Raw genomic sequence first — 25,880 nt, 5'->3', positions numbered from 1 at the left:
TCCAGGTGAATGCGGGATCAAGAACAATATAACGCCATCCGTTGATTATTCAGGACCTGACGCATTTAAGTCCTCAGCGTCCGCAGGTCGCCTCTGTCGTTTAGGCAAAGTTTTAAGGTAGTCCTCGACCTGTTGAGGGTTGAGAAAGAAGTGCTGCGTGCCCTGATGGGTGACCCGCAGTTTAGCCGGGTACAAGAGGGCATAGTCAATGTTCAGGTCTCGCAGCTTCCTCTTGACCGCAAGGAATTTTCGCCGTTGCTCTTGAACCACCGGGGTAAAGTCAGGGTATATGGAGAAGGGTACACCATCATACGTTAGGTTCTGATTCGCCCGGGCTGCTCGGAGCGCCGCATCTCGATCCCGATAGTTGAGCAGGCGCGCAATTATAGGACACGGCGGGGCTCCAGGTTTGGGTTGAGGTCCAAGGGAGCGATGAGCGCGCTCCACTATAAATTGGCTAGATAGAGCCTCCGCCCCCACCGCCGCTGTGAGCAGCCTTTCTATGTACAACTCCATCTTCCCCGTGTTGGTCGACTCTGGAACGCCCGTGACGCGAATGTTGTTCCTCCGACTCCTAGCCTCCAACTCCTCATTCTTGGCGGCGATCACTCGTAACACATTGTCCATCCTAGCAAGGCGGGAGTCATGTGCCGCAGTGGTGTCGTCATTGTCTGATATCCGGCGCTCCACCTCAGTTATGCGTTCTTCATGTACATCCATCTTTTGGACTATCCCATCCATTCTAGAGGAAAGCCTATCTACCTTGTCAACCACCGTTGCAAAGCCCTGGCGCATCTCCTGTAGTATGGTGGCTATATCTGGGGCCAGAGGGGCAGATGTCGAGGCCTCCGTAGCCGGGCTCCGGGGCTGTGCTGCGTCTCCTGTGTGTCGCGTCGCCTTCTTCTGCGATGTGGGTTCGAACTGCAGCCTAGGCTGACGACTGTCCGGCTTTCCCATGTCGGCAATGTGAAGCACAATGTCTCTGCGTCCAGGCGCTTTCCGCACTACAGCAGGAGAGGAGCCAGGGAAAGGGACAGCAAACCCACGCCACTCAGCGCAGTGTAGAGTCTACCCCGCTTCAACCGTGGCACTAGGCAGCAGGGGGTGTCATCAGGGCTGGACGCTATAAGACGGTGCTCAGTACGGAGGAGCACCGGTAGATAAGGCAAAAGGTGCAAGAACCGCCAGCCAAAGATGAAGCTCCTCAAGGGTACAGCCAGGAGCCCCAAGCCGCAGGAGCTGCCAGTCTGAGGGAGAAGCGACAAAAAGCGGGTATTGTGGTCTGTGCACAGCCAGGGTATGGGCGAGCCGTTGTAAGTCCTGGACACCCTGCAGGTATCTGCCGGCAAAGTAAAATGGCGCCAGAGTATCTCGCCTAGTCCAACAGCAGGGGCGCCTCAGCAGGGCAAAGCCGGCGGGAGCACCACACCTCCTCTGCCCCCGCGTCGTATGCAGCGCTCACCGTGATGCCCTCCGCTGCCGATTACCGACGCCGGTCACTCTGCAATCACTGGGTGCGCCGCCCGCCAAGCTCGGTGGGCCCGCCTGTCTCGTGGCGAGCCGGGGGCTCGCGTAGTTCCTGGAGCCGAGGTTAGGCACCGCAGCAGCAAGGCACACGTCGGCCAGGGGGTTCCGCCAGCTGTAACTCCGGCGTCCAAGGGGGCAGAGCCTTCAAACTTGCACCGAGTGTGCAGCGGTGCTATCCGCCCCTCCGTGGGAATTTCCGGGCGGGTGAGAGCAGGGGAAAGAGGATTAATATCGGATATCTATGCCAGGCTGCTGGAGCCTCACGAAGGTGCGGCCATTCAGCTAGTGCGCCCTCTAGCGCCCCCCAACTACCTGATATATTTCTTTGGGTTTGGACCGAGCTGCCATAATTTTCTCATTATAGTAGATAGTTTGGGCAGAGCTTATTTCTGTTTTATAAGCTCTGATATTTTCTCTATATGTTTCTTTGTCATTAGGGGCGTATCCTAGGCGCCACTTTCTTTCCATTTTTCTGCACTGTCGTTTCAGATACCTGAGTTTATCAGAGTACCATGGGGCGGTTTCTCGGGCTCTTTTTAGCCTGGTTTTTCTTGCAGGGAGGATAGTGTCAATGGAGTCCTCTAGCCATTTGTTGAAAGTTCTACTATTTTGTTCAGGATTTGAACAAAGGATAGGTGTGGAGTTGGAAAGAAGGCTGGACCATGACTCTGGCGAAAGTTTCGACCAATTTCTCATCTTCCGTGTAGTGGGAGGGGGGGGGGGTGGTATGGCTTTCCGCGTGGACCAGTTAAGGTGAATTAAATAGTGGTCCGTCCAAGGTAGAGGAGAAATGTGGCCAACTGTTAGAGTGGGGCAGTTAGTAAAAACTGGGTCAAGTAGGTGACCTTTGTCGTGAGTAGGCGACTTTATTAGTTGTTGAAGTTGGATCGCGGCTAGACTGGAAACTAGTTCGTTGGCGGTGCAGTCGGCGCTGACATCAAAATGGATATTGAAGTCGCCCAGTAGCGTGAAGTTCGCCGAGGACATGGCCGTTTCTGCCGCGAGCGAGGGTAAGGAAGAAGGAAAGAGTTTTAATGGGCCTGGCGGGCGGTATATAAAGACCCCTGTAAGACTGTCGTTTGGAGTGAGTTTGAGGCAGAAGGACATGCTTTCGCAGTCTGGAATTGGATCGGGGGTGCAGTGACATTGATAAGTGGATTTGTGTATAATGGCAAGGCCCCCTCCTTTTCCGCATGAGCGGTCCCTGCGTTCAATTTGATAGCCTGATGGCAGGGCTTGAATTATGTCTGGGTCACAATCTGGGGTTAACCAGGTCTCGACGTCGCAATCTGCACATATTAGAGGTGTGGCAATAATTTTTAAAAAATCAGTAAAAGTTAGCTTGGTTTCTAAACTGGTTGATCCCAGCGGAAGATGGGTAATTGCATCAGTGATCATAGCAGGGTCCCCAATCACCATTATAGGATATTATGGTCCAAATCAGGACGACCCGTCAGTTTTAAAGAACCTTTTTTCCCACCTGTATTCATTCCCTGAGCCGGTTATTCTTGCAGGAGATTTTAATATAGTCTTAGATCCCATATTGGATAAGTCCCCTTCTAACCGTGCCAGGCCTTTATCTAAAACCAGGTCTTTTCTGCAGGATACTATGAAGCAACTAGGGTACAATGACATCTGGAGATCTTTGCATGGACAACAACGAGGTGTTACTTTTCGTAACTATAGATACCACCACCGGTCAAGAATTGATTTTATTTTGATTAGTCAATCTTTGGTTAATTTGGTGACATCGGTCTCTCATCTCCCTTTTCATTTATCAGATCACGCGGCTATCTATTTAGAACTGGAGGGGTTCCCAAAGAGTCGTATGAGAAACTGGTCATTTGATTGTTCATTGCTCTCCGCGTTGGATGTTAACAATGCCCTCAATGTGGAGGTGCAGCATTACCTGGAGGATAAAGTTGGAACAGCCTCTCCCGGTAGTGTATGGGATTCATTAAAGGCCTTTTTAAGGGGCCTAATAACAAATAAAGCTGCACATAAGAATAAAACCTATAGAGAAGCTGTGACTTCCTTAGAAATGGAAATGGCCAAATTGCAGACAGAAATAGCTATGCACCCGGAGGCCCCTATGACCAAAGTACAGGAATGGCAAAATAACGTAGCTACTCTAAAGGGGGAATTGGGCTCAGTTCTGAATGCTCGTGTTCAAGGGAGATGGGAGGCGAGCAAATTGGCTCATTTTGAGTATAGTGAGGGGGCTGGAAAGTTGCTAGCCTGGAAAACAAAGACGGAGCAGGTCAGGAATAACATCTATTCAATTATTTCCAATGGTGTAACATACTCTACGGATGAAGAAATCAGGGAGATTCTCCGGTAATTTTTTAGTGAAATATACCGTGAGGATAAAAATATCGAAATTGAACAAGTTGCGGATTGTTTGACGGGAGTCTCTCTTCCCGCACTCTCATTAGAACAACGTGCTGTTTTGAATGATCCAATTTCCCAGGAAGAAGTTACATTAGCAATTATTAATAGTAAAAAGGGAAGGGCATCTGGCCCCGAATGCTTGCCATCAGAAATTTATAAGGCTCTGAATTCAACAATTCTCCCTTTCCTGACCGAGCTGTTTAATAATATCCTCCAAGATGGAATGCTCCCTCCCATTTCTTGGAATAATGCTTCAATAACATTAATATTAAAACCAGGAAAACCGGCAACTTGTAGTGGGTCATATAGACCAATTTCTATTCTGAACTCTGATTATAAGATCTTTGCGTCAGTATTAGCGAATAGGTTGGGGGCAGTTGCTCCAGGTATCCTGCACTCAGATCAAAAGGGGTTCGTAAAGGGACACCAGCTCTATGAATTGACCTATGATCTCATAGGAGCAATTGATATGGCTTCTGTAAAATCTCTTCCACTGGCTGTTCTCACCCTAGACGCCACCAAGGCTTTCGATAGGGTCAACTGGATATACCTATCGGAAGTCTTGGGAAAATTTAACATCGGCGAAAAATTTAGACGTGCAGTGAGACTTTTGTATCAAAATCCATCTGCCTCTTTGTTAGTCAATGGGGAATTAACTAACCCATTTAACATCATGAGGGGCACCCGTCAGGGCTGCCCTCTTTCTCCCCTCCTATTTGATCTATATATTGAGCCATTTGCTCAGCGGTTACGGGACGACTGCAACATCAAGCCATTTACTTTTGAGGGATGGGAGAAGAAGGTATCCCTGTACGCAGATGATGTCCTTGTTTTCACTTCCGAACTCCGCTCGGCTTTTCCAGCTATAATTGCTTTGGCCCAGGAGTACGGTAACGTGTCTGGGTATGAAATCAATGCCTCGAAGACTGACATCATGGTTTGGAACGACCCTGAGCCTGTGGCAGTGGCTCAGCTGAGTCCTGTTTTATGTTACCTGGGCCTAAATATATATAATGATATAAACTAAATAGTTCCATCAAATTTTTCGCTTATTGCTAAAGAGTGCCGTAGATTGATGAAATCTTGGTCTTCACTTCCTTTGTCGCTATTGGGTAGAGCCAACCTGATTAAAATGACTATTCTTCCTAAAGTTACCTTTTTGTTTAATACCATCCCTCTTTTTTTTAACTCTCTAAGATAGCCAAAATTCAAAGTGATATAAGTTCTTTTATTTGGAATGATCACATCCCTAGAATATCTTGGAAGAAATTAAGGCGCCGTAGGGAAAAGGGTGGTTTGGCGGCCCCTGATATCCAGCTCTATGCATGGGCCTTTCAATTCTCGCATGCTAGGATGTTGCTAAAATCACCCATTAACTCCGCCTGTGGGTATATGTTTGCAGCACTGCTTAGAGGGGAAAAAATAGCTGAACATGCATTTTTATTTAAGTTTGGCGACCCCAAGTTTTTTAAGAAAATAAAATTGAAGGTATTGCGAGATATATCTAAAACATGGTTGAAACTTAGGCGCTCCATAAAACTTGATTATTTCTCTGGTAGATCTCCACTCTGGAATTCACCTGGGTCCCCGAGCTGGCTTCTGGATGGTCTTGCAGTACCTCTAAGAGAGGCAGGATTGGAGGAGTGGGGGGATCTCTTTGTGGAGGGTAGCTTACTCCCATAGGAGGTGTTACTCTCTAGGATAGGGCCAGGGCTCTCCAAGTTTAAATACCTCCAAATACGAAGCTGGGAATTCTCACAAATTCCTGCTAAGGGCCGATTTCAGTTAGGGGGTAATAGCAATATGGTCTCCCTCTTAATTGACAAGCCTCCAACAAAGAAAGAGGTTTCATTCTGGTAGAACTTACTACTGGAGGAGGTTGATGGCGAGTTTCATCTGCCCGACACATTGTGGGCCGCACACATTACAAATCAAAATGTGGAGAATCTATGGTTTGAGTCCTTTAAGATCTTGTGGAATATAGTAAAACCATTGTGGCTACGTCGAAACCACCTTTTTACCCTACATAGGGCATACTACTCGCATGAGAGACTCTCGAAGTTTTCAAATAATCCAGTGGTGGCATGCCCCAAATGTGGTCTGGGAGCGGCTTCAGATCTACACATGTTTTATGATTGCCCTTTGTTACTTTCGTTTTGGGATGCGGTCTGTCTTACACTCACTACTGCATTAGGTTTCCAAGTCCGGCCATATCCCGCTCTTATAATCTTTGGCGTTGCATCAGAATTCCAGGGCTCAGCAAAGAACTTACTCTTCTTTGGAATCTTGTTGGCCAGACGGGAAATCTGTAAGAAGTGGAAAGACCCGCTACCCCCTTCCCTACAGGACTGGCGAACGTCTATGCTACAAACATCAAAAATGGACCTACAAAGATCGGGCAATCCAGATAAGAGAAACTTTTGGTCTTTACTACACTGGCCATAATTGAGTATGTAGTCGGGGGTCCCCCCCCGACCCCCCCCCCTCCTCGAAGTCCAATGATTACGCTGTTTGGCTATCTTTTTCTTTTTACGTCTGTATACCCAATAGGGCGGTTCGATACAGGATTGGGTATTTGACCGCAGCATACTACCCTGAGGGTTATCTTGATGTGGTGCTGTGGGAGTATATTGAAGTACTGATGGGTGAACCACCTCGTAACATCCAATGCCCATACCAGTTTAACTGTGACAGTATGCTTATCTCTACGCACTACTACTTAGATACCAAGGGCAGGAATGAGGACCAAAAAAAAAAAGAGAGGTTGAGGCAAGCCTCACATTTGTCTTCGGCAGCCACGAGCAACACGCTGTCTCCGTGGAGCCGACGGGGGGAGGCAAAGTGAAAGCGCGCGATGCGAGTCCGGGCGGTTTCTATCCATCTCCGACCCTCAGATGTCGCTACTGGTCCAAGACTGCTTGGACAAGGGGGCGCTCCGCTGAAGGTTCATGTTACACTGTAAAACATAATTCTTGACAGCAATAAAAACAAGCTGAACAACGGAGGCGACATCGCGGGGCTCACTCCCTGCCTCCGGTGCAGATGGCAGCGAAACCGGAAGCCAAGCAGCCTTTGTTGGGATGTGGGCGGAGTCTGCCAAAGAAACCGCAAGGAACCGCCGGAGAGGACGTCCGGAACCCTGCAATTTCCATGCTGAAGTCCCGGCCTCATCAGAGGGACCGGGCGAAGAGCGAGGTTGACTACATGGCAGCAGAGGCAAGACGGGGCTCCTGAGTGGTGAGGAGAGCCCTGCGGCGTGCCGAGGAGATGGCCAGGGAATCTGCAGACCGAGCCGTGAGTGAGGGCTTTGCTGGTTGCATTGCAGTCGTCCATTCTCTTAGCGCACCCATGTCTGTAAGGCGCACGCTGAAGGACACGCCAGGAGCGTGCACATCGGCTGTCTGAAAGAGACGCTGTGAGCTGGAAAATCATTTTCTGTACTCTTTTTTTACTTGTTACAGCCTGATTTAATAATATTATTTGCTATTACCATAGAAAAGATTATCGCTCTGTCTCCCAATAAAAACAAGTTAGTGTGGCACACCAAGTGTGGTGTGCACCGTTTAACTTATGTTTGTTTTACTCGATGTCCCCCTTGCTATGTTCGATATGTAGTGCTTCACCGTTCTCTTATTTTAAATGTGTTTCTCTAATTCAGTTTCATTTTGCAGTGCGACCTTCTCTCGCTAGTGACACTGAAACAGAGGCGCAACTAGAGTGAAATTTCAAGAGGGGGGCTAATTCTTCCAGCAATCAGAAGAGTGGAGCTGCAGGGGCTCTAAGAAGGGGTGAAAGTACAACAAAGCCTCAATAGCAAGTAAATGGTCTTTTAAAAACCTGTGAAGTGCTCAGGTGCGGCTGGGTGTGTGCCCGGGAAGCTGCCACACACGACTGGGGAGGCTAAAGCCCTTTGAGCCCAATGGGCGTGGCGCGCCTGCACTAAAATAATGTTCTCATCTGAGAGAGTTTGGATTACTGGTTACTGAGAGGTCACTTCCCTATCTTTGCACCCAGAAAAGTGTCTTCACTGTTACTGAATCTTAGGATGCAGGGAAATCCGCAAATGTGAATCATCAGTCTGATGGTTCCAAATGAGCCTTTATGTTGATATTTCTAATATGTTTTTATGAAGAATACTGCATTTCTTTTAGTACTGCTAGGTTAGTGACAAGACAATATGCATGCGAACCAATGGCAAAGAATGATTTTATCCAGTCTAAAACAAAATTCTTTCACCCCTAGTCAAATAATATTGTTTTCCTTACTAATATATGACCACCACGGAAAGTCATGCTATTCACAATCCCTGATTTTGTGAGTTAGTTCCGGAGTAGTGTGCTACTGGATAAAACAGCGCTTCGATGCCTTGTCAAGGGTAGTAAGCGCTATATAAATGCAATTACAATACAATACATAAGACAGTGAGGTTTACAGGGCCCTTCATAGCTCACTGTCTTATGTTAGAAGGTTTGCAATTTATTAACAGCAAGTAACAAAAGGATCTCTTTGTTAAAAGCAGTAACCCATTTACCCATCTGCATAAATCTACCTGAACCTATAACAACCAAACGCGCATTGCCTTTTTAAATAAATGTGAATAAGTACTAGCCACAGCGTCTTTTTTTTGCTCACGAAAAAATAAATATGGATAAATACAGAAAAAATGACCACAAAATAAATATGGATAAATACAGACGGCAATGTTAAAAAAAATAGTTACCATAAAACCGGGAGCCTTACTTATAACCTACAGCCTTTTGCAAAGGCCATCAAAAATTATGGTGTTTTATCCTAAAAGCTAGAAAGGACAGTGGAAGTAAAAAGATCATTCAAGCTCTATGCAGAAAGAACAAATTGAGATGAAGTGTAGGTTATTTTACAGTTTGAAATACACATTAGATTCTTTTAAGTATATGTAATCTTACTGTTCCTGAACCTGGACTTGTTTGGAAACTATCCAGAGAAGGAAAAATCTACAGCATGTGCACAAATATTGAAGACTTTAGAAGTACACCCAATTGTTCTGCTTCCAGCTATGCTGAGGTCCACCCACATTGGGAAGATGTATAAAGCAATGGTTGTGGGGACTGCCAACGTTTTTCAGGAATCATTGAAAGCACATAAAGAGGTGATTGTTCTGAGAGCCGATAATGGAAGTAAGTGCTTAATGAGTCAAAGTGACGAGAATGGTATGATGAGACTGTTGAAATCTTTAAAGGGAATCTAATCACAAAGTTAATGATTCACCTCCTTTATTCTCCACTTGAGTCTCTCACCACCATGCATATCTTTCCCTCACACAGTTATTATGTGGATCGGCATATTACAAAATTGACAATTATTTACAATAGCCCCTTTACTATACCAAACACCTCAGTACTATATTTAGTGTTAATTTGATCTGAAATAGATAGATCTACGTTCATCAAAAAAACTTTCACAAGGCACATAATTAGTCCAGAAATCAAAGTCTGCATTTATTTGTAATTGTATGTACTTTTCCGACTTCGTGATTGATATTTAAAGTCTTTCTAATAAAAGTAGACTGTACTGTGTATTCACTGTTACCACACCCCGGTTCACTTTGGAGTTAGGGTTCCTTCTTCAGGGGTTTTTGTATGGCCCTTCATTGTTCTAATTAATGATTTCCAAAATACTTGTGTTACTCCTTATTGTCAAGTCAGTGTTTTCCTCACAATAGAGGATTTTTTACCTGCATTAAGATGATCGGGTTTTACAGATTATATTAATAAATTCTCAAAGTTAATGAATTTGTTTGAATCCTGGATTAAAGTAAATATATTCAGCTTGTTTGTGTTATTTTACATTATATTGAGTGGCATGATCACTGGTTTGCATGCTGAAAATCTAGCTCGTTAACTCATTAATAACCTCTGACTGTATCATTGGAACAAGCAGGGATTAACCACCTGCAAATATTGAACATAAGAACTGTAGCAGTACTGCAGGTATACAATGAAAGAATATAATATTGCTTCAAAGTTACTGAACAAAACTCCAACACATTTGCTGTATTTACCGTGATGCAGAAATCACAGGGATTAGTTGCCTTAATCAACAGACGGATTCGGCGTGCAAGAACGTGTCAAAGGCTAGCTTTTCAGAACAAACAGAGCACAAGAGAATTATACAAACATCAAGATTTTGAGCAAAGTATTATTGAGGTCAGTAATGTGTATTTATCACTATTTAATATTTACAGCCTCTTTTGTTTTTTTGAAGTCTTCAATATCACTTCTCAGGTAAGGATTTTTAGGTAATGTATTATTGATTTCATTATTTTGTATTTAAATGCTGTTGACAAACTATATTCATTCTAGCGTTCTCCATAAATCTTAGTACAAGAATAAATGCAGAGTGTATTGGTTGAAACAATGCTATGTTTGTGCAGTTTTTTGACTGTTCTAGATCCTGCCAATTCAAGTCAGCGTTACAGCAATGACCCCAAAATTAATGAGGTTGTGTTCTGGTTTTGAAAAAAAAAATTAATGAGGTTGTGGCATTGTAAAAATGTGTCAATGAGTTGCAGTGGACTTGCCTAGTCGTTTATGCCATGAAGTAGATATTCTGATATGTTATCAGCTGTTGAAGTGACATCATAATTGATTTGTTTCTGCTGTGTTATAATTTATGTCTAAGAGAGAGATTAAAACTGTTAAATGTAAGAAAAGGTTCCATTACATCAAGTAATGGTCACTACTCTCCCCTCCTGCCATCTTTGAAATATCTTACTTTTCTCATTGATTTTGTGTTTTACAAGTCAGGAAACTGTTTTTAAAGACTTGGCAAAAGGCAGTTGCTGCTTGACATAATAATAATAATAATAATAATATTAATAATGTTGACTATTTTTCTCATGTACCGCAATTTGACTGTTTCTAACTGTTAGAAATGAGAATTATTACTTTTACTTAGTTTAATAGTGCTCAATTTATCAAAGTTTTTAAGAAGAAATGTACATGTGCACTTGGTGTGAGTTGATCTTGTGATGCATACAGGAAGCATTAATGAGCGCTTGACTCACTCTCTGGCATGGAGGATTTTAGAATGGTGTGAACACCCTAAAGGCAATTATACTTACAGCTTTCTGAAGTTACATTTGCTTTCTAATGTACTCCCCAGTAAAAAGGACCATACACAGTTTAACTTGTTTACCTTTGGAGTCCCACAGTCCTAACTTCAGAGAATGGAAATGTAAACTATAGATACACCATCACAATGGCAGTAGTTACAGGTTTGTGATCATTAGTAGAGGAACATAGTTACTTTAGTAAATTGATGTGAATGAAGTCTGCATTTTCTAACAGTTTGACTGAAAAGTGAATGATGGCTTGTAAGTTGAATTTTTTTTCCCTTTGTAAATTTTTAGTGTTCTCACACAATCTAGGTCTGACAGCTTTGCGAAGTGATGAAGTAATTGATCTAATGATTAAAGAATACCCAACCAAGCATGCAGAATATTCAGTTATACTGCAGGAGAAAGAACGTCAACGAATCACTGATCACTACAAAGAATACTCGGTAAGCAATAGTCAGTAGTAAAACAACTAGGTGAATGAGCCTTTGAGCATAAAATGTTGTGGACTCATCAGATATGTGAAGATTTTGAATAGTTTAATGTGCATATCTCTGGTTCCACATGCTAAACGTTGACAGGCTGCACTTGGAAACTTTTTGATGTCCTTCTCTTTATATATTTTACACTGATTTTTACCATGTATTTATTTATTGATAGAATGTCATCTGCATCTCTAGAGACCACGTCAGTGTATATTGTCATGCACATTTTCTGCAAGAAATGTATTGTGGACAATAACTCACTGTAGTAAAGACTCCAAAAAGGTCTAACGTGCCACATGGCAATGCACCACTTATTCTCTATACCAGCGTTCATGACAGGTTTACAGTTTCACTACGAAGTGGCAGTTTTCCGCACTTCGGTGTAGGAGTTATAATACAGATACATATCCCCTTTCTTGCATCAGTTGTTTAATACTATTAGAAATAAACCGTTATTGAGGGCATTCTGGCATTCTATTTTCTGGCAAGAGTAAACATCCTGTAAATATGTTGTAGCTTGATTCTTTTGTATGGTAAAACCTTTGATATTAATGTTCTAAAGAAGCCTTTTCAATATTATCTTTAAAATTGATTTACTGGGCTTACAAAATAAAATCTTAGCATCCATCTATCTCCTACTGGCATTCACCAGTAGGTAGTTATAGTTAGAAATGAGGCAAGAGAACTGGGAATTAAGGAAAAAACTGCACCACTGTTGAAATACCATCTACTGTGTCGGAATAGAAGGTGCTATGCCCAGACACGTGATTCCCACACGGGCCTTAAGGGAGAAAGGCAACCTACCACCCAGGAAAGTTAATTATGATAGTTGGACAGCACCCTTCAAAAGTTATACATTGTTACAGAACAGTTAATAAAAACATAAATAAACAGAGTTATTAGTTTTCCCAACTATTCAGATTAGACACACAAAAGTAGTGACTTGGATTTTCTTTCTTTTATTCAATTTTTATTCTTTATTTTGTTTTTTTGATAGTTGCAGATAGCCGACGCGTTTCGTCCGTTGCCGGACTTCTTCAGGGCTTGAAAAAAACTGTCTGATATCAAGTTTCACATCCGTCTTTGTCAGGCTTTCATGGAGTTTCTTTTTTTGCTTGGAGAGTTGTAAACGTAACGGCTCTCCCTGCCATAGTGAAGCTGGCTACTGCCTTTGGACTAGTGTCGGGGTATGAGATAAACGCAACTAAAACCGAAATGCTTATCTGGAATGATGAGAATCCACCTATAGAATTTCATCCCAGCACCTCTATGCGTTACCTAGGGTTAACAATTGTAAACGACATAAATAAAATAGTCCAAATTAATCTATCCAAAGTGCTTAAAGACTGTCGTAAGCTTCTTCACTCTTGGTTGCATCTCCCCCTCTCATTAATAGGTAGGGTTAATCTTATCAAAATGTCTATTCTCCCAAAGATTTCTTTCTTATTTAATACTATTCCCTTATATTTTGATCAAAAAATTTTAGCTAAACTTCAATCAAACGTCTCTTCTTTTATTTGGCACAACCATCTCCCACGTATTGCCTGGAAAAAACTAAGACGGCGACGTGAAAAGGGAGGGCTGGCGGCCCCTGATTTAAAAATCTATGCTTGGGCCTTTCAATTATCACATTCAAGGATGTTGTTAAAGAATCCCGACTCCTTGGGGGTGGGAATGATGTATGCAGCAATGTTGGAGGGGGAAAATATCAATCACTCTAGTTTTCTCTTTAAGTTTGGAAATCCTAAGTTTTAAAAAAAAATTAAACTGAAGATCCTACAGGGTCTTGCTCGAACATGGGCAGAAATCATGAAAGCTATAAAAGTAAACTACTTTTGTGAAAAAACCCCATTGTGGGACCTACCCGAAAGTCCGGTTTGGCTTGATGACACCCTGGCAGTCCCTTTGAGGGAGGCGGGCATGGAGGTTTGGGGGGACCTTTTTTATGAGGGAGATTTATTCTCATGGGAATATTTGCAAGCCAAGATTGGTCCTAACCTTTCACGCTTCAAATATATCCAGATTTATAGTTGGACAGCTGCCTATAAAATGTCTCCTGCTAATAAAAATAAGTTTAAACTAGGTGGTCATAGCCCCTTTATCTCCGATCTACTAACTAGAGGGCCAGAAAAGAAAGAAATATCTAGATGGTACAACTCTATAATGGACGAGGTAGATGGGGACTTTGTTTTACTAGAGTTAGTATGGGGTTCTGTTTTGGGGGATGTGAACTTACAAACACTTTGGAAATCTTCTTTCGAGCTTTTGTGGAGTATCGTCAAGCCATCATGGCTTCGCAGAAACCACATATTTACCCTTTATAGAGCGTATTACTCCCCCTCTAGACTTTCTAAATTCACAGGAGGACAGACAGTGTCTTGCGCTAAATGCGGTCAAGTTGCTGCTTCAGATACACACATGTTCTTGGAATGCCCGATACTAACAACCTTTTGGCAGAATATCAGCAACTGCCTCACTGAGTCTTTAGGAAAACATGTCACAATGGATCTGTCCTTGATCATCTTTGGAGGGTTGGAAGGAGTATTACATCTACCTAAATGTTTAGTTTTTTATTCCATCCTGCTCGCAAGAAGAGAGATCTGCAGGAAATGGAAGGACTCGTCACCTCCTACCTTTAGAGACTGGCAAGACTCTGTATTGCGGACATCAGTCATGGATTTGGCTAGATCTGGAAATCGCAGAAAAAGGGCATTTTGGCATCTGATTAAGTGGTCTCAGTGATATATTCGGGTTCCCCCCCCCCCCCCCCCCCGAGTCCAATGATTGATATCCTAAGGTGCTCTTTATCTTCAGCACCATGGGAACAGCTGTTATCCGGTTCATGCCCGGCCCCCATATGGCTGCCAAAACTACTCCGTGGTCTGCTGCAGGATAGCAGAGTAGGATTTAGTGCCTCCTTGGAGTTCGATGGAAGACTGTGGGATAGAGGGCCTTCAAGATATGTGTCCCTACCAGTTCTCAACTGAGTCAGTAATTCTCCGTTGATTCCTATTTGGCACTGGTCCAATCGGAGGTTATGAGGACAAAAAAAAAAAAAAAACCAATAAAAAAAACAAAAAAAAACAATGTATAACTTTTGAAGGGTGCTGTCCAACTATCATAATTAGTTAGTTAGAACCTAGTTTCTATAGGAAAAGCGGTTTTTATTTTGCGAATAACTTTGGGGCCGTTTGACGAATTTTCACGACATTTTCAAAACTAATTGTTCATTGAGGTCAGCTCCTTTTTTGAAAGTTTGGGGGTGATTGGTGAAGGGGGTGCGAGAATAAAAGGGGTGTCCCAAAACGTGTTTTCTCCATGTTAATTTCCATAGGAAACTTTAGACACAGCTACAGCCCGAACTGCCGAATGGAGTTACACCAAATTTGGCAAAAAGGTAGCTGGTGGTTCAGAAAGCACGCTTTTTTTTAAATGGTGTAAATTCATTCAGTATTTTTTGAGATATTTATAGATTTAGAGATATCGGTATTTGAGAATTGTGAGATCCGATTGGTTCAGGCATTCCGAGCATGATCTTGCCTGGGATTGGCTGCCAACACTTCAAACTAGGAAGCCTTGGCTGCCATTTTGTGACTCGGTTAAGTAGGAGAGGGTAGGGTAAGAACAGTGTGACCTTTCTAGGGTGCTCAGGGGTGTCACAGAGTCGAACGTAAAGAAACATTTTTATATGTTTTCGGCGGGATTCTCGTAGGGCCTGGAAATCATGGTGGGAAAAAGAAAAACGGAGCGCAGTGTGGAGTGCTTTGTTTAATTAAGCCCCCGGATTGGCTAGTTCCCTGAGCAATGTTTAGTTATAATGCAGGGACACTAATCTGCATTCCAGATTCTTTAGTCCTGGCGCTGACAGGCCCCCAACCCCTTTAAGGTAACATAGGGTGATAGTAGTAGAATATACACATTGACACTTTTATCTCATGGGAGAAGGAGAATAAGGACGGAAAGACAGAAAAAGATAAATGACAAAATGTTTTCAAGCGTCTAACTGTTTTCAAGTTTCTGTGCTGTGGAACTCGGGAATGTTCAGTCCTGGCGCCAACGGGCCTCCAACGCCTCCGAGGTGGAATAGAATGATAGTAGTAGAATATAGACGTTTACACTAAATACTCTCATAAGGGAAGAAAAAGAATAGGAATTAAAAGAGAGTAAAATACATGACGAAATGTCTGTCGGAAATGTAGGGATCGTCAAGGCATTCAGTTAGGAACTATGGGGGATATTAGCATGGAAGTGGCAGAGAGGCGTTAGCCTTCGTGGCTAAACGCCTCTCTCTGCCACTTCGGAAACGGGAGGCTGCACCATATTATTTAGGATAAGGTGCAGTCTCACGTTTTCCCCTGTGATGGCGCTAAGTTTTACAACTTAGCTCCAACACAGGCACCCTTGCACCAGAGTGCAAGGGTGTCTGTGACCAGGGAGGTTTGTTAATGTACAGGAAGGAATACCTTCCTGTATATAAACAAACCATGGCATTTTGCTTTTTGCATGTCTGCTGCACAAGGCAGTACACATGGCATGGAAAAAGCAAAAAAGAGGATCAATAATTTTGCTTCTTTTTGCCATCTTAAGACCAGGATTTTCCTGGTCTTAAGTTCGGCGTTGCCACCTATTATTACCATCCTTGATAATAGGTGGCAGTGTCGAATTTAATGGGTGTTTCGGTGGAAAGGCCACCGCAACACCCACTGCGCGCCCCCTTTCACGCTAAGTTTAGCGTAAAAGGGGCACTATTATCAAGGCAGCGTTAAGCCACTTAACGTGGCTTTAAGCCACGTTAAGTGGCTTAACGCTGCCTTGATAATAGGGAACTGAAGCTATTGCCACCACAACGTCACAAAAAGTGATGTTGTTGTGGCGATAGGGGCTTGATAATACGCCCCTAACTTTTAAAGGCCAGTAACCTGTATTTCAAATTGTTTTGTCCTGGTGCCGACAGGCCCCCAACCACTTTGAGCTACAGCAGGGTCACAGTGGTAGAATATACACTGTGACACTATATAGCTCATGGGAGAAGGAGAATATGGACGAAAAGACAGAAAAAGATAAATGAGGAAATGTTATCAAGCGTTTAACATCTTTACTGTTGTTGTTGTCTGGGACTTGGGAATGTTGAGTCCTGGTGATCACGCGCCCCCAACCCTTTTGAGGTACTACACCGCCACAGTAGTTGAATATACACGGCAACAGTGTACTAGCTCATGGGAGAAGGAGAATAGGGACGAAAAGACAGAAAAAGATAAATGATGAAATGTTAGCAAGCGTTTAACATGTTTAGTGTTGTTGCTGTCTGGGACTTGGGAATGTTTACTCCAAGCGCCGAAAGGCCTCCAACTCCTCTAAGATTAAATAGAAAGGCAGTAGTAGAATATATACAGCTCCTCTATCTCATCTAAGGGGAGAAGAAGAATAGAGAGTAGAAGAGATAAATGACAAAATGTTATCAAGCGTAGGTAGGCGTGGTAGGAGATCCTCGGAAGATACAGCACAGACATTTGGTTGATGGAGTGCGACCGGTCCGCCGTGGAACAGCGTTGAGAGCACTCACATCAGATAACAGGGAGCTGGTGCACCGAGAGCCTTTCACGCTGGTCTTGAAAGTTGCTCCGTAAACTGCTTTGGTATTTTGACTTTGTTGCAATGGCACATCGAAAGAGCTCATCAAAATGGCAGCAATGGAGGGGTGAAGTAAAAAAGTTTTTTTAAAAAGTACAAAACAACGAGGGTGAGAGGCACATCCCCCCTCCTTGGGTAAACATAGACCATCTCCCTCCAAGGCCAAACAACAACCACTGAAACTGAAATAGGACAAGTGCTAAGAGATAAAAAGAGGACTACAACGTGCAGCCCTCATTCAATGGAAAAAGAAATAGGACTACACGGTTGAATAGGAGGCTTGGTACAAATAAGGCGGCCATATTGGAAAAGCACCACCACAAGAATTTTCTCTCCGCTTTCTTCGCCAGCCGATCATAATATCCAGTGAAAACAGTTAAAAATGTTAATGTTATGCCTTTAACCCCACACCAATGGGAAACACCCATGACATCGATGTCAACATATCGTGGTGCCATCGCACCGCGACTTTTACATCGCAGGAACGATGGCATCGCATGCATTCACTACGCATGCGACAACGGCGCGATGCCATTAACATCGCATGCGATTACAACGCTACGGACGATGAAATACTAAGTGAAATACCACATGAAATGTAAACAAAATGAAATACGCTGTAAACTAATTATACATGACAAGAGGTGGATTTATGATTTAAAAAATAAATATGCCAAGAGGTTTAATACGCTACGGACGATGAAATGTAAACGAATTATGCATGACATGAAATGTCATAACTTGTCATTTAATGTCGAATTCGTATTTTCCACAGTTTCTTTCCCAATGAAATGTAAACGAATTATGCATGACATGAAATGTCATAACTTGTCATTTAATGGCGAATTCGTATTTTCCACAGTTTCTTTCCCATGGAAAAGTGTATGTGAAAACCATTTATGTGCGTGTATGAAACCATGATATTTTTTACTACATTCGATGAGTTTGTGTTTTATGAGCTGGATAATTCCCAAAACGTTTCACTAGCAATTCTGTGGGTGTCAGTGTGCGTGAGCAATTGTGTGTGTGTCCGTGTGCGCCACCGCCTCCCTCAACACACGTGCTCTTCGTGGCCCTCAGAGCCCATTCTGAGCTTCTTGTACATTGGAGCGGCCCGTTATATCTGTCTTTCAATGACCCTGAGACAGCACACAGGAACCTGTCTGCTTTAAATCAATTTCCCTCACTTTCAAGAAAAACTAAAGTCATGAATGTTTGTTTCCTCGAAGGTTCAATGAAATGCCTCTACGAACTGCCTCCTAAAATTTCAGCCTATTTAGTATTTTATTTGATTTCATACAAGGTGAATTACTTCGTAGGAAATAAAAGTGAAATAGATCAATAGATTAATAATCCTTGAGAAATCCCGATTTTTGAAAAACGCTTTTAGCATCTTTAGGCAGGCTAAATATGAATTATTCGAACATTAAAAAACAAATAAGGTTCTGCAAAGTCCTTTTGAGGCCTTCTCTTTCTGTTTTGGGGTAGCCCATGAGTACTGTCATTTACCACTGTTGCTACAGATCCACCAAGACAACAGCTCTCTAGATGGATAATCTAGGATCACGCCAGTCGCTTGACTCTCTGGGGTTTCTACATGGTCGAGACCCTAACTAGGATGCGATGTGGGTTAGAACCTCGTATATAGCATGTCACCGTGAAGAATATTTTAAAAAGGAAATGTCCAGCCAGCACTATATCTGTAAAAATGAGCAAGCTTATATGCTGATAAGTAAAAATGCACTGAAAATTAAAATAAATGAAGAAAACCTGAAGGTGCTAGTGCTTACCAATTGTTTAAAGCGTGTATGCACGAGTAACTAGATTTCCAATGGCCTTTTGTTAATATTATTTAATGGAGGAGCACTAAGGTGATGTCAGAGTAAATTGAGCCTCCCCAGTTTTCCTTCAACAATGTATCCAGAGGTCACAAAGTTTAGCAGTTCTGCTAGCTGCACTGACCTAAAATTGGCTTGTGTTTTTTTCAGTCATCCTGTCAAACCGCCTTAGATAAATGTGGGGGCTTTAGTGCTTCCAAATTAATCACACTGGTTGCTTTTAGTATTTTGCCCTTTTTTCCCTTATCTGAGTTTAGTTCACTTTCAAACTCATTACAGGGAGTTTACGAGCAAAACCGAGAAACCATTACACGTTGTAATGGCGTGCGATCTCTCGGTATGCGTCCTAATGGAATTAGCTATAGGCTAAACAACATTGGCGTTGAAATGCCATGCGGTGAAAAAACATGCCAAGTAAGAGTAATTGCGATGTGGAGGCTGCGTGCTAAGAGCGTGCGTTGTAACGGTTGGCGATGTACTGTCATACATCCCTCACCAATAGACCTTATCACCCATTATTGTAGCGCACTAGCTGTCGGCTTGCTGTTTGTTTCTTTTTACCTTCATTATTACATCTATGTCCTGCCCTGCAGTTCTGTCAACCACTACAGCTGACACACCCTCTCCCTAAGCCTCTCTCCACACAATATAACACGGACTGACTACAGAAACCCACCCGCACAACACTTCACTAACTATTTCACACTTATTATGGAGCTCACAGGCACACACACACTTATACCATTACCTACCCCCCCAAACTCTCTAAAAACGCAGCCAAACGCTTCAAACACAACCTCATAAAACATCATCCTGAAACACCCATAGCGGATCCCTATTTCTCAACACACAACGGACACACAACTAATGATATCATCTTCCATACGAAGCGAAGAGTGCAATGGAGAAATCAATCAATCAATCAAACAATTTATAAAGCGCACTACATATCCGCGAGGGTCCCAAGGCGCTGGGGGGGAGGGAGGCTGCAGCTAGTGGTCGAAGAGCCAGGTCTTGAGTAGTCTCCTGAAGGTCTGAGGGTCTTCTGTCTGCCGTAGGAGGAGAGGGAGGGAGTTCCATGCCTTGGCGGCGCGGTAGAAGAAGGACCTGCCTCCGGAGGTGGTTCTGTGGATGCGTGGGACGGCGGCCAGAGAGAGATCGGCGGAGCGGAGTCTTCTGTTAGGTGCGTAGAATGACAGTCGGTTGTTGAGGTATACTGGGCCGGTGTTGTGGAGTGCCTTGTGTGCGTGGGTCAGGAGCTTGAAGGTGATTCTTCCGTCGACGGGGAGCCAGTGCAGGTTTCTCAGGTGGGGGGTGATGTGGTCTTGGCGGGGGACGTCGAGGATCAGGCGTGCAGAGGCGTTCTGGATTCTCTGAAGTCTGTTGAGGAGTTTGGCTGGGGTTCCGGCGTAGAGGGCGTTGCCGTAGTCGAGCCTGCTGCTGATGAGGGCGTGGGTGACGGTTTTTCATGTGTCGGTAGGGATCCATCTATAGATCTTGCGGAGCATGCGGAGGGTGTAGAAGCAGGTTGAGGAGACTGCGTTGATTTGGTTGGTCGTGGTGAGTTTTGAGTCGAGGATGACTCCCAGGTTGCGTGCGTGGTTGGTTGGTGTAGGGGTGGTTCCCAAGGGAAGTGGTACAAAAGGGGGTGGTGATGGACGGAGCATCTGAACCAATCAAACACTCACACCCAGTCAAAAGATCTGGGTTTAATCCATCACCGTTCTTTAGCCCACTCTGCCACCCCAGTTGTCATGGCCATATGCAAATCAGTCTGACCCTGTGCCTCATGGGAACAGTCCAGCCCGAACTGCCAAGCCATGCCTTCCCTGGACCGGAAACAAGCTTCCGAGGACCGGTTTCTGGCATTACAGCCGTCTTCAGCCCGGCTTGCTTGAATCCAGTGGCAAACTGAGCAAGGGACTCATGTCTGAGCATACCCTGCCACACTTATGGCGGCCAAAGCGGTACAAAAGGGGGTGGTGATGGATGGAGCATCTGAACCAATCAAACACTCACACCCAGTCAAAAGATCTGGGTTTAATCCATCACCGTTCTTTAGCCCACTCTGCCACCCCAGTTCAGTCATGGCCATATGCAAATCAGTCTGACCCTGTGCCTCATGGGAATAGTCCAGCCCGAACTGCCAAGCCATGCCTTCCCTGGACCGGAAACAAGCTTCCGAGGACCGGTTTCTTGCATTACAGCCGTCTTCGAGGTACAAAAGGGGGTGGTGATGGACGGAGCATCTGAACCAATCAAACACTCACATCCAGTCAAAAGATCTGGGTTTGATCCATCACCGTTCTTTAGCCCACTCTGCCACCCCAGTTCAGACATGGCTATATGCAAATCAGTCTGACCCTGTGCCTCATGGGAACAGTCCAGCCCGAACTGCCAAGCCATGCCTTCCCTGGACCGGAAACAAGCTTCCGAGGACCGGTGTCTGGCATTACAGCCGTCTTGCTTGAATCCAGTGGCAAAGTGAGCAAGGGACTCACGTCTGAGCATACCATGCCACACTTATGGCGGCCAAAGCGGTACAAAAGGGGGTGTGGCAGGGAAGTGGGCCACCAGGAGTCGTCCCAGGCTGACGGGTTGGGTCTGAGGATGAGGATCTCTGTCTTGTCCGTGTAGAGTTTGAGCCGGCTTTCTTCCATCCAGTCGGCGACCGCCTTCATACCGCGGTGGAGGTTGGCTTTGGCGGTGAGGGGTTAGTTGGTGAAAGAGAGGATCAGTTGGGTGTCGTCGGCGTAGGAGATTATGTTGAGGTCATGGAGTCTGACGATGCGTGCGAGTGGAGCCATGTAGATGTTGAAGAGCGTCAGGCTGAGGGATGATCCTTGTGGGACACCGCAGATCGTCTTGGTGACTCCGGAGTGGAACGGGGGGAGGCGGACTCTTTGGGTTCTGTCGGAGAGGAAGGAGGTGATGCAGTCTAGGGCCTTGTTGCGGATCCCTGCGTCGTGGAGGCGTGTGCGTAGTGTGTGATGGCAGACGGTGTCGAAGGCGGCGAAGAGGTCCAGGAGGATAAGGGCTGCTGTCTCGCCGTTGTCAAATAGGAGTCTGATGTCGTCTGTGGCGGCGATGAGGGCGGTCTCGGTGCTGTGGTTCTTGCGGAAGCCTGACTGGGAGGGGTCGAGGATGTTGTTGTCTTCTAGGTAGCGGGTGAGCTGGGTGTTGACGATCTTTTCGATGACCTTTGCCGGGAACGGAAGAAGGAAGATGGGTCGGAAGTTCTTAAGGTTGCTCGGGTCCGCCTTGGGTTTCTTCAGTAGGGCGTTAATCTCTGCGTGTTTCCAGCTCTTGGGGAAGGTCGCGGTCTTGAGTGAGAGGTTGATGATGTTGCACAGGTGGGGTGCGATGGAGCTGTCGGCCTTGTTGATGAGGTGGTGGGGAAGAGGGTCGGGCGGAATTCATTGTTTTGATCGTGTCCTCGGTGGTTACGCTGGGGTTGGCGGGGTCCGTCTGAGGGTTGAAGCTGTCGTGAAAGTCAGTGATCTTGTGGTGGAAGAAGGCAGCGAGGGCATCGCACAAGGCTTGTGACGGCGGGATGTCGTTGGTGCAGGAGCTGGGGCTGGAGAGTTCCTTCACGATGTTGAAGAGATCCTTGCTGTTGTGTGCGTTGTTGTCGAGGCGGTTCTTGAAGGCGGCCTTCTTGGTGGTCCTGATGCGGTGGTGGTGGTTGTGGATGGCGTGTTTGAGAGCTGTGTGGCTGTCGGGTGTTTTCTCGTTGTGCGAAGTGTTTTCCAGTCTCCGACAGGTGCGCTTGGAGGCTAGGAGCTCTGGGGTGAACCAGCTGGCCCTCTGACTGGTATCTCTGTGGGCGTGTTGTCTTGTCGGGGCCAAGGTGTTGGCGCAGTCTTCCATCCAGAGTCTGAGGGTGTGGGCCCCCTCCTCGGGGTCGGTCGAAAAGGCATTTCTAAACCTATTCACACTCTCCGCCACCAGGAAAATACCACATGGTCTAGTTATCTATATCCCCCCCTCCTAACTTTTCCAAGCGACGGCAACCATTACTATTTATAATAATGGAACCATCCTCATGCAATCTACAGATCGTGATCTAAGCCTCCTAGACAACATCTTCCCAATCATCAAGGAGCAAGTGTCTAAACCCCATAAGGCCACTCAAGCCACCCCTTCCGCTAATACTTATACCATTCGTCCTATCCTTACCGACAACAACGCTACTTCTTTCCGGCCTTTACCCACCAACACACGTCAAGCCACCACACCGAACTCCCAATTCAACATAGCCGAAGCTACCTACGCACCCCCAGCAAACACCGTTCACACAGTCATCCTTAATTCTACCCACACCTTCAGACCAGCCATCCTCCCCCACAGACCACCTAACACACACATTCACACCTACAACACCCTTACCCTCCCCGCACACACCCCTACCTTCCCCGCACACATTAGCCCCACCACACACCAAGCCAGTCCCCAGCCCCTACTTCTATACCCTCAACACAGACACACTCCCCACTCGTAGCCACCCGCACAACCCACCCATCACACACACTCTCACCCGCAGCATCCTCCCATCCACACTCACACACACAACTAACCATACACCAGACCAGACCCCACTTGTAGCCACTCCTTCAGCCACCCTTACAGCCCACCTAACAAACACACTCCCTCCCTCAGCACCCCTCCCATCCACACTCACACACTCAACAAACGATACACCAGGCCAGACCCCATTGCATGCATCCAAACCCATATCCAAACCCCGTATCCAAACCCGCACTCATAACACAAACACATACCACACGCCCACCTTCACATCACCCAGACTTGATGAGATCATATTCTCATTGAACCAAATCAAAGAAGAACTCCAAGCTCTCAACGAATCAACCACGGGGTTTTAGAGCAACTAGACACCCCATAATCAGCCGGCCCAGAAACCAAATCTCCACTAACATGAATCCCTACTGTCCCAATTGGTCCTCAGTCCCCTCCTACAACAATTCATCTCGACCAATCAGAAGCACCAATCTGCTCTCAGAGAGCGATTTACTCTCCCTGGTCAGCTCATAAGATCCCACTCCATTGAAGCCTACCACACCCGCAACTTCATTAATTCCTACTATCCCCCCAAATCCACATAGGACCACTAAACCAAACATCAGAGGCGTCACAAACAACAACCTTAGAAGAATCCCTATCACTCAGGAACCCTCTTCAATCATCAGCACACCCAAACTCAAATGTATTCTCCTAAACTGCAGATCGGTCGCTCGACATGCAGCGGACATAGCTGACCTCATCCTCACACATGAGCCAGATTTGATAATGCTAACTGAAACCTGGCTAAAAGAATCCTCCACACCAATCGTTGACATTTTAGTTCCACCTTACTACAACATCATCAGACTAGACAGAGCTAGAGCCGACAAGTCGGGTGGATGCATAGCCTGCATACATCGTAGTAATATCTCGGTAAGCAGAGCCAACTCCCCTCTATTCCAGTCATGTGAATACATGTGCCTTAACATCACTAGCAAGGGTAAACCGGTCTGCTCTCTGCATATCATTTATCACCCACCAGGCGAGAACCTCGCCTTCACCGAACACTTCATGGACATGGCATCATCATACATGGGTCGACAAAATACCCAAATATTCCTCGGAGACTTCAATCTCCATTGGAATGATCCTAATGATACAGCAGTGAACAGTCTTAAGAATTTCCTTGCTGACCTAGACTTAACGCAATTCTGCAACTTCCCAACACACGACAAAGGATCGATCCTGGACTTATTAATCTCTAAAACAGGCTCCATTCAGCTAGAGTCAATCCTACCCTGCGACTGGTCAGACCATCACATCACCACTTTCATCATTAAGGAAAAGGTGAAAACGAACCCTGCCCAATCCACAAGACCAAAAGTGTGGAAAAGAGACCTGAAAAAACTTAATCCCAACACCTTGCCGTCCTCCTGTTCCAACCTACTGCTGCCTCCCACAGGATCTAACACAGTACACGATCTCACCAACCACTACCTCTCGACCATGACATCAATAATAGACAAGGCAGCACTTCTGCAACTAAAAAGAGTCTCTCTGAAAGATTCTAAATCTTGGTATAACGGTATACTCAACGAGGACAGGCGCTCTCTCAGAACTGCGTAACAGGTCTGGAGATCAACACCATCTACCAACCACCTCAAGATTCTCAGGACAAAGAGAAATGCATATTTCCGCAAGATCAAGCGTACCAAAGCCGATTTTTTTCAGCCTTCAACTTGACCAGGCAAGAAACCGTCCCCAAAAACACTTTGATCTGATCAAAACCCAATCTAAGGAGGCACCTCATCGTCCACAAGATACTGAATGCTCGCAGCCAAACTGTGAAGAATTCTCCACCTTCTTCACCTTGAAGACCGACACCATCAGGAACGACCTCCTAAAGAATCTAACCTTATACTCGAGACCGAATACACTAACCTCTCCTGCTCCCAGATCCACGCCATGCCAACCCCCATCAAGGTCCAATCCTAAAAATAATGCAAACTGGTCATCATTTTCCTCCTACTCCGAAGATGCTCTAGGCAAAATTCTCAGTGCATTGAACCCAGTCAACCACTGCTCTGACCCGCTTCCGGCAAACGCGGTCAAAGACCTTACTCCACTGCTTCTACCTCTCTAGTTCAAGATCATAAACAGTTCTCTTCAACAAGGATGCATCCCAGACACCCTCAAAGTAGGCCAGGTTTCACCCATTCTAAAGAAGCCCACAGTAGACCCCACGGACCTAAACAACTATCGCCCCATCTCCAATATCCCCACCCTAGCCAAGCTGCTGGAAAAATGTGTGCATTTACAGCTAACGAAACATATTGATCATTTTGACCTGCTCAACAAACACCAATCAGGTTTCCGTGCTGGTCATAC

General features: G+C 45.1%; 1 protein-coding gene across 2 annotated transcripts in view; it reads left to right on the top strand.

Moving 5' to 3' along the window:
- The window catches only part of PHF10 (PHD finger protein 10), an 821,853-nt gene that overhangs the window by 220,682 nt on the left and 575,291 nt on the right, over positions 1–25,880 (top strand). For both annotated transcript variants that reach the window (XM_078648727.1, XM_078648728.1), the window contains one exon: positions 11,327–11,460. In XM_078648727.1, the coding sequence (XP_078504853.1) occupies positions 11,327–11,460 (134 nt within the window). The remainder of the gene's footprint in view (positions 1–11,326; positions 11,461–25,880) is intronic.

The sequence above is a fragment of the Lissotriton helveticus genome, chromosome 6, assembly GCF_964261635.1.
Source record: "Lissotriton helveticus chromosome 6, aLisHel1.1, whole genome shotgun sequence".
In the NCBI taxonomy this organism is placed as follows: Eukaryota; Metazoa; Chordata; class Amphibia; order Caudata; family Salamandridae; genus Lissotriton; species Lissotriton helveticus.
Note: the sequence above shows the minus strand (reverse complement) of the source record. Positions and strands in the feature narration are given on the sequence as shown.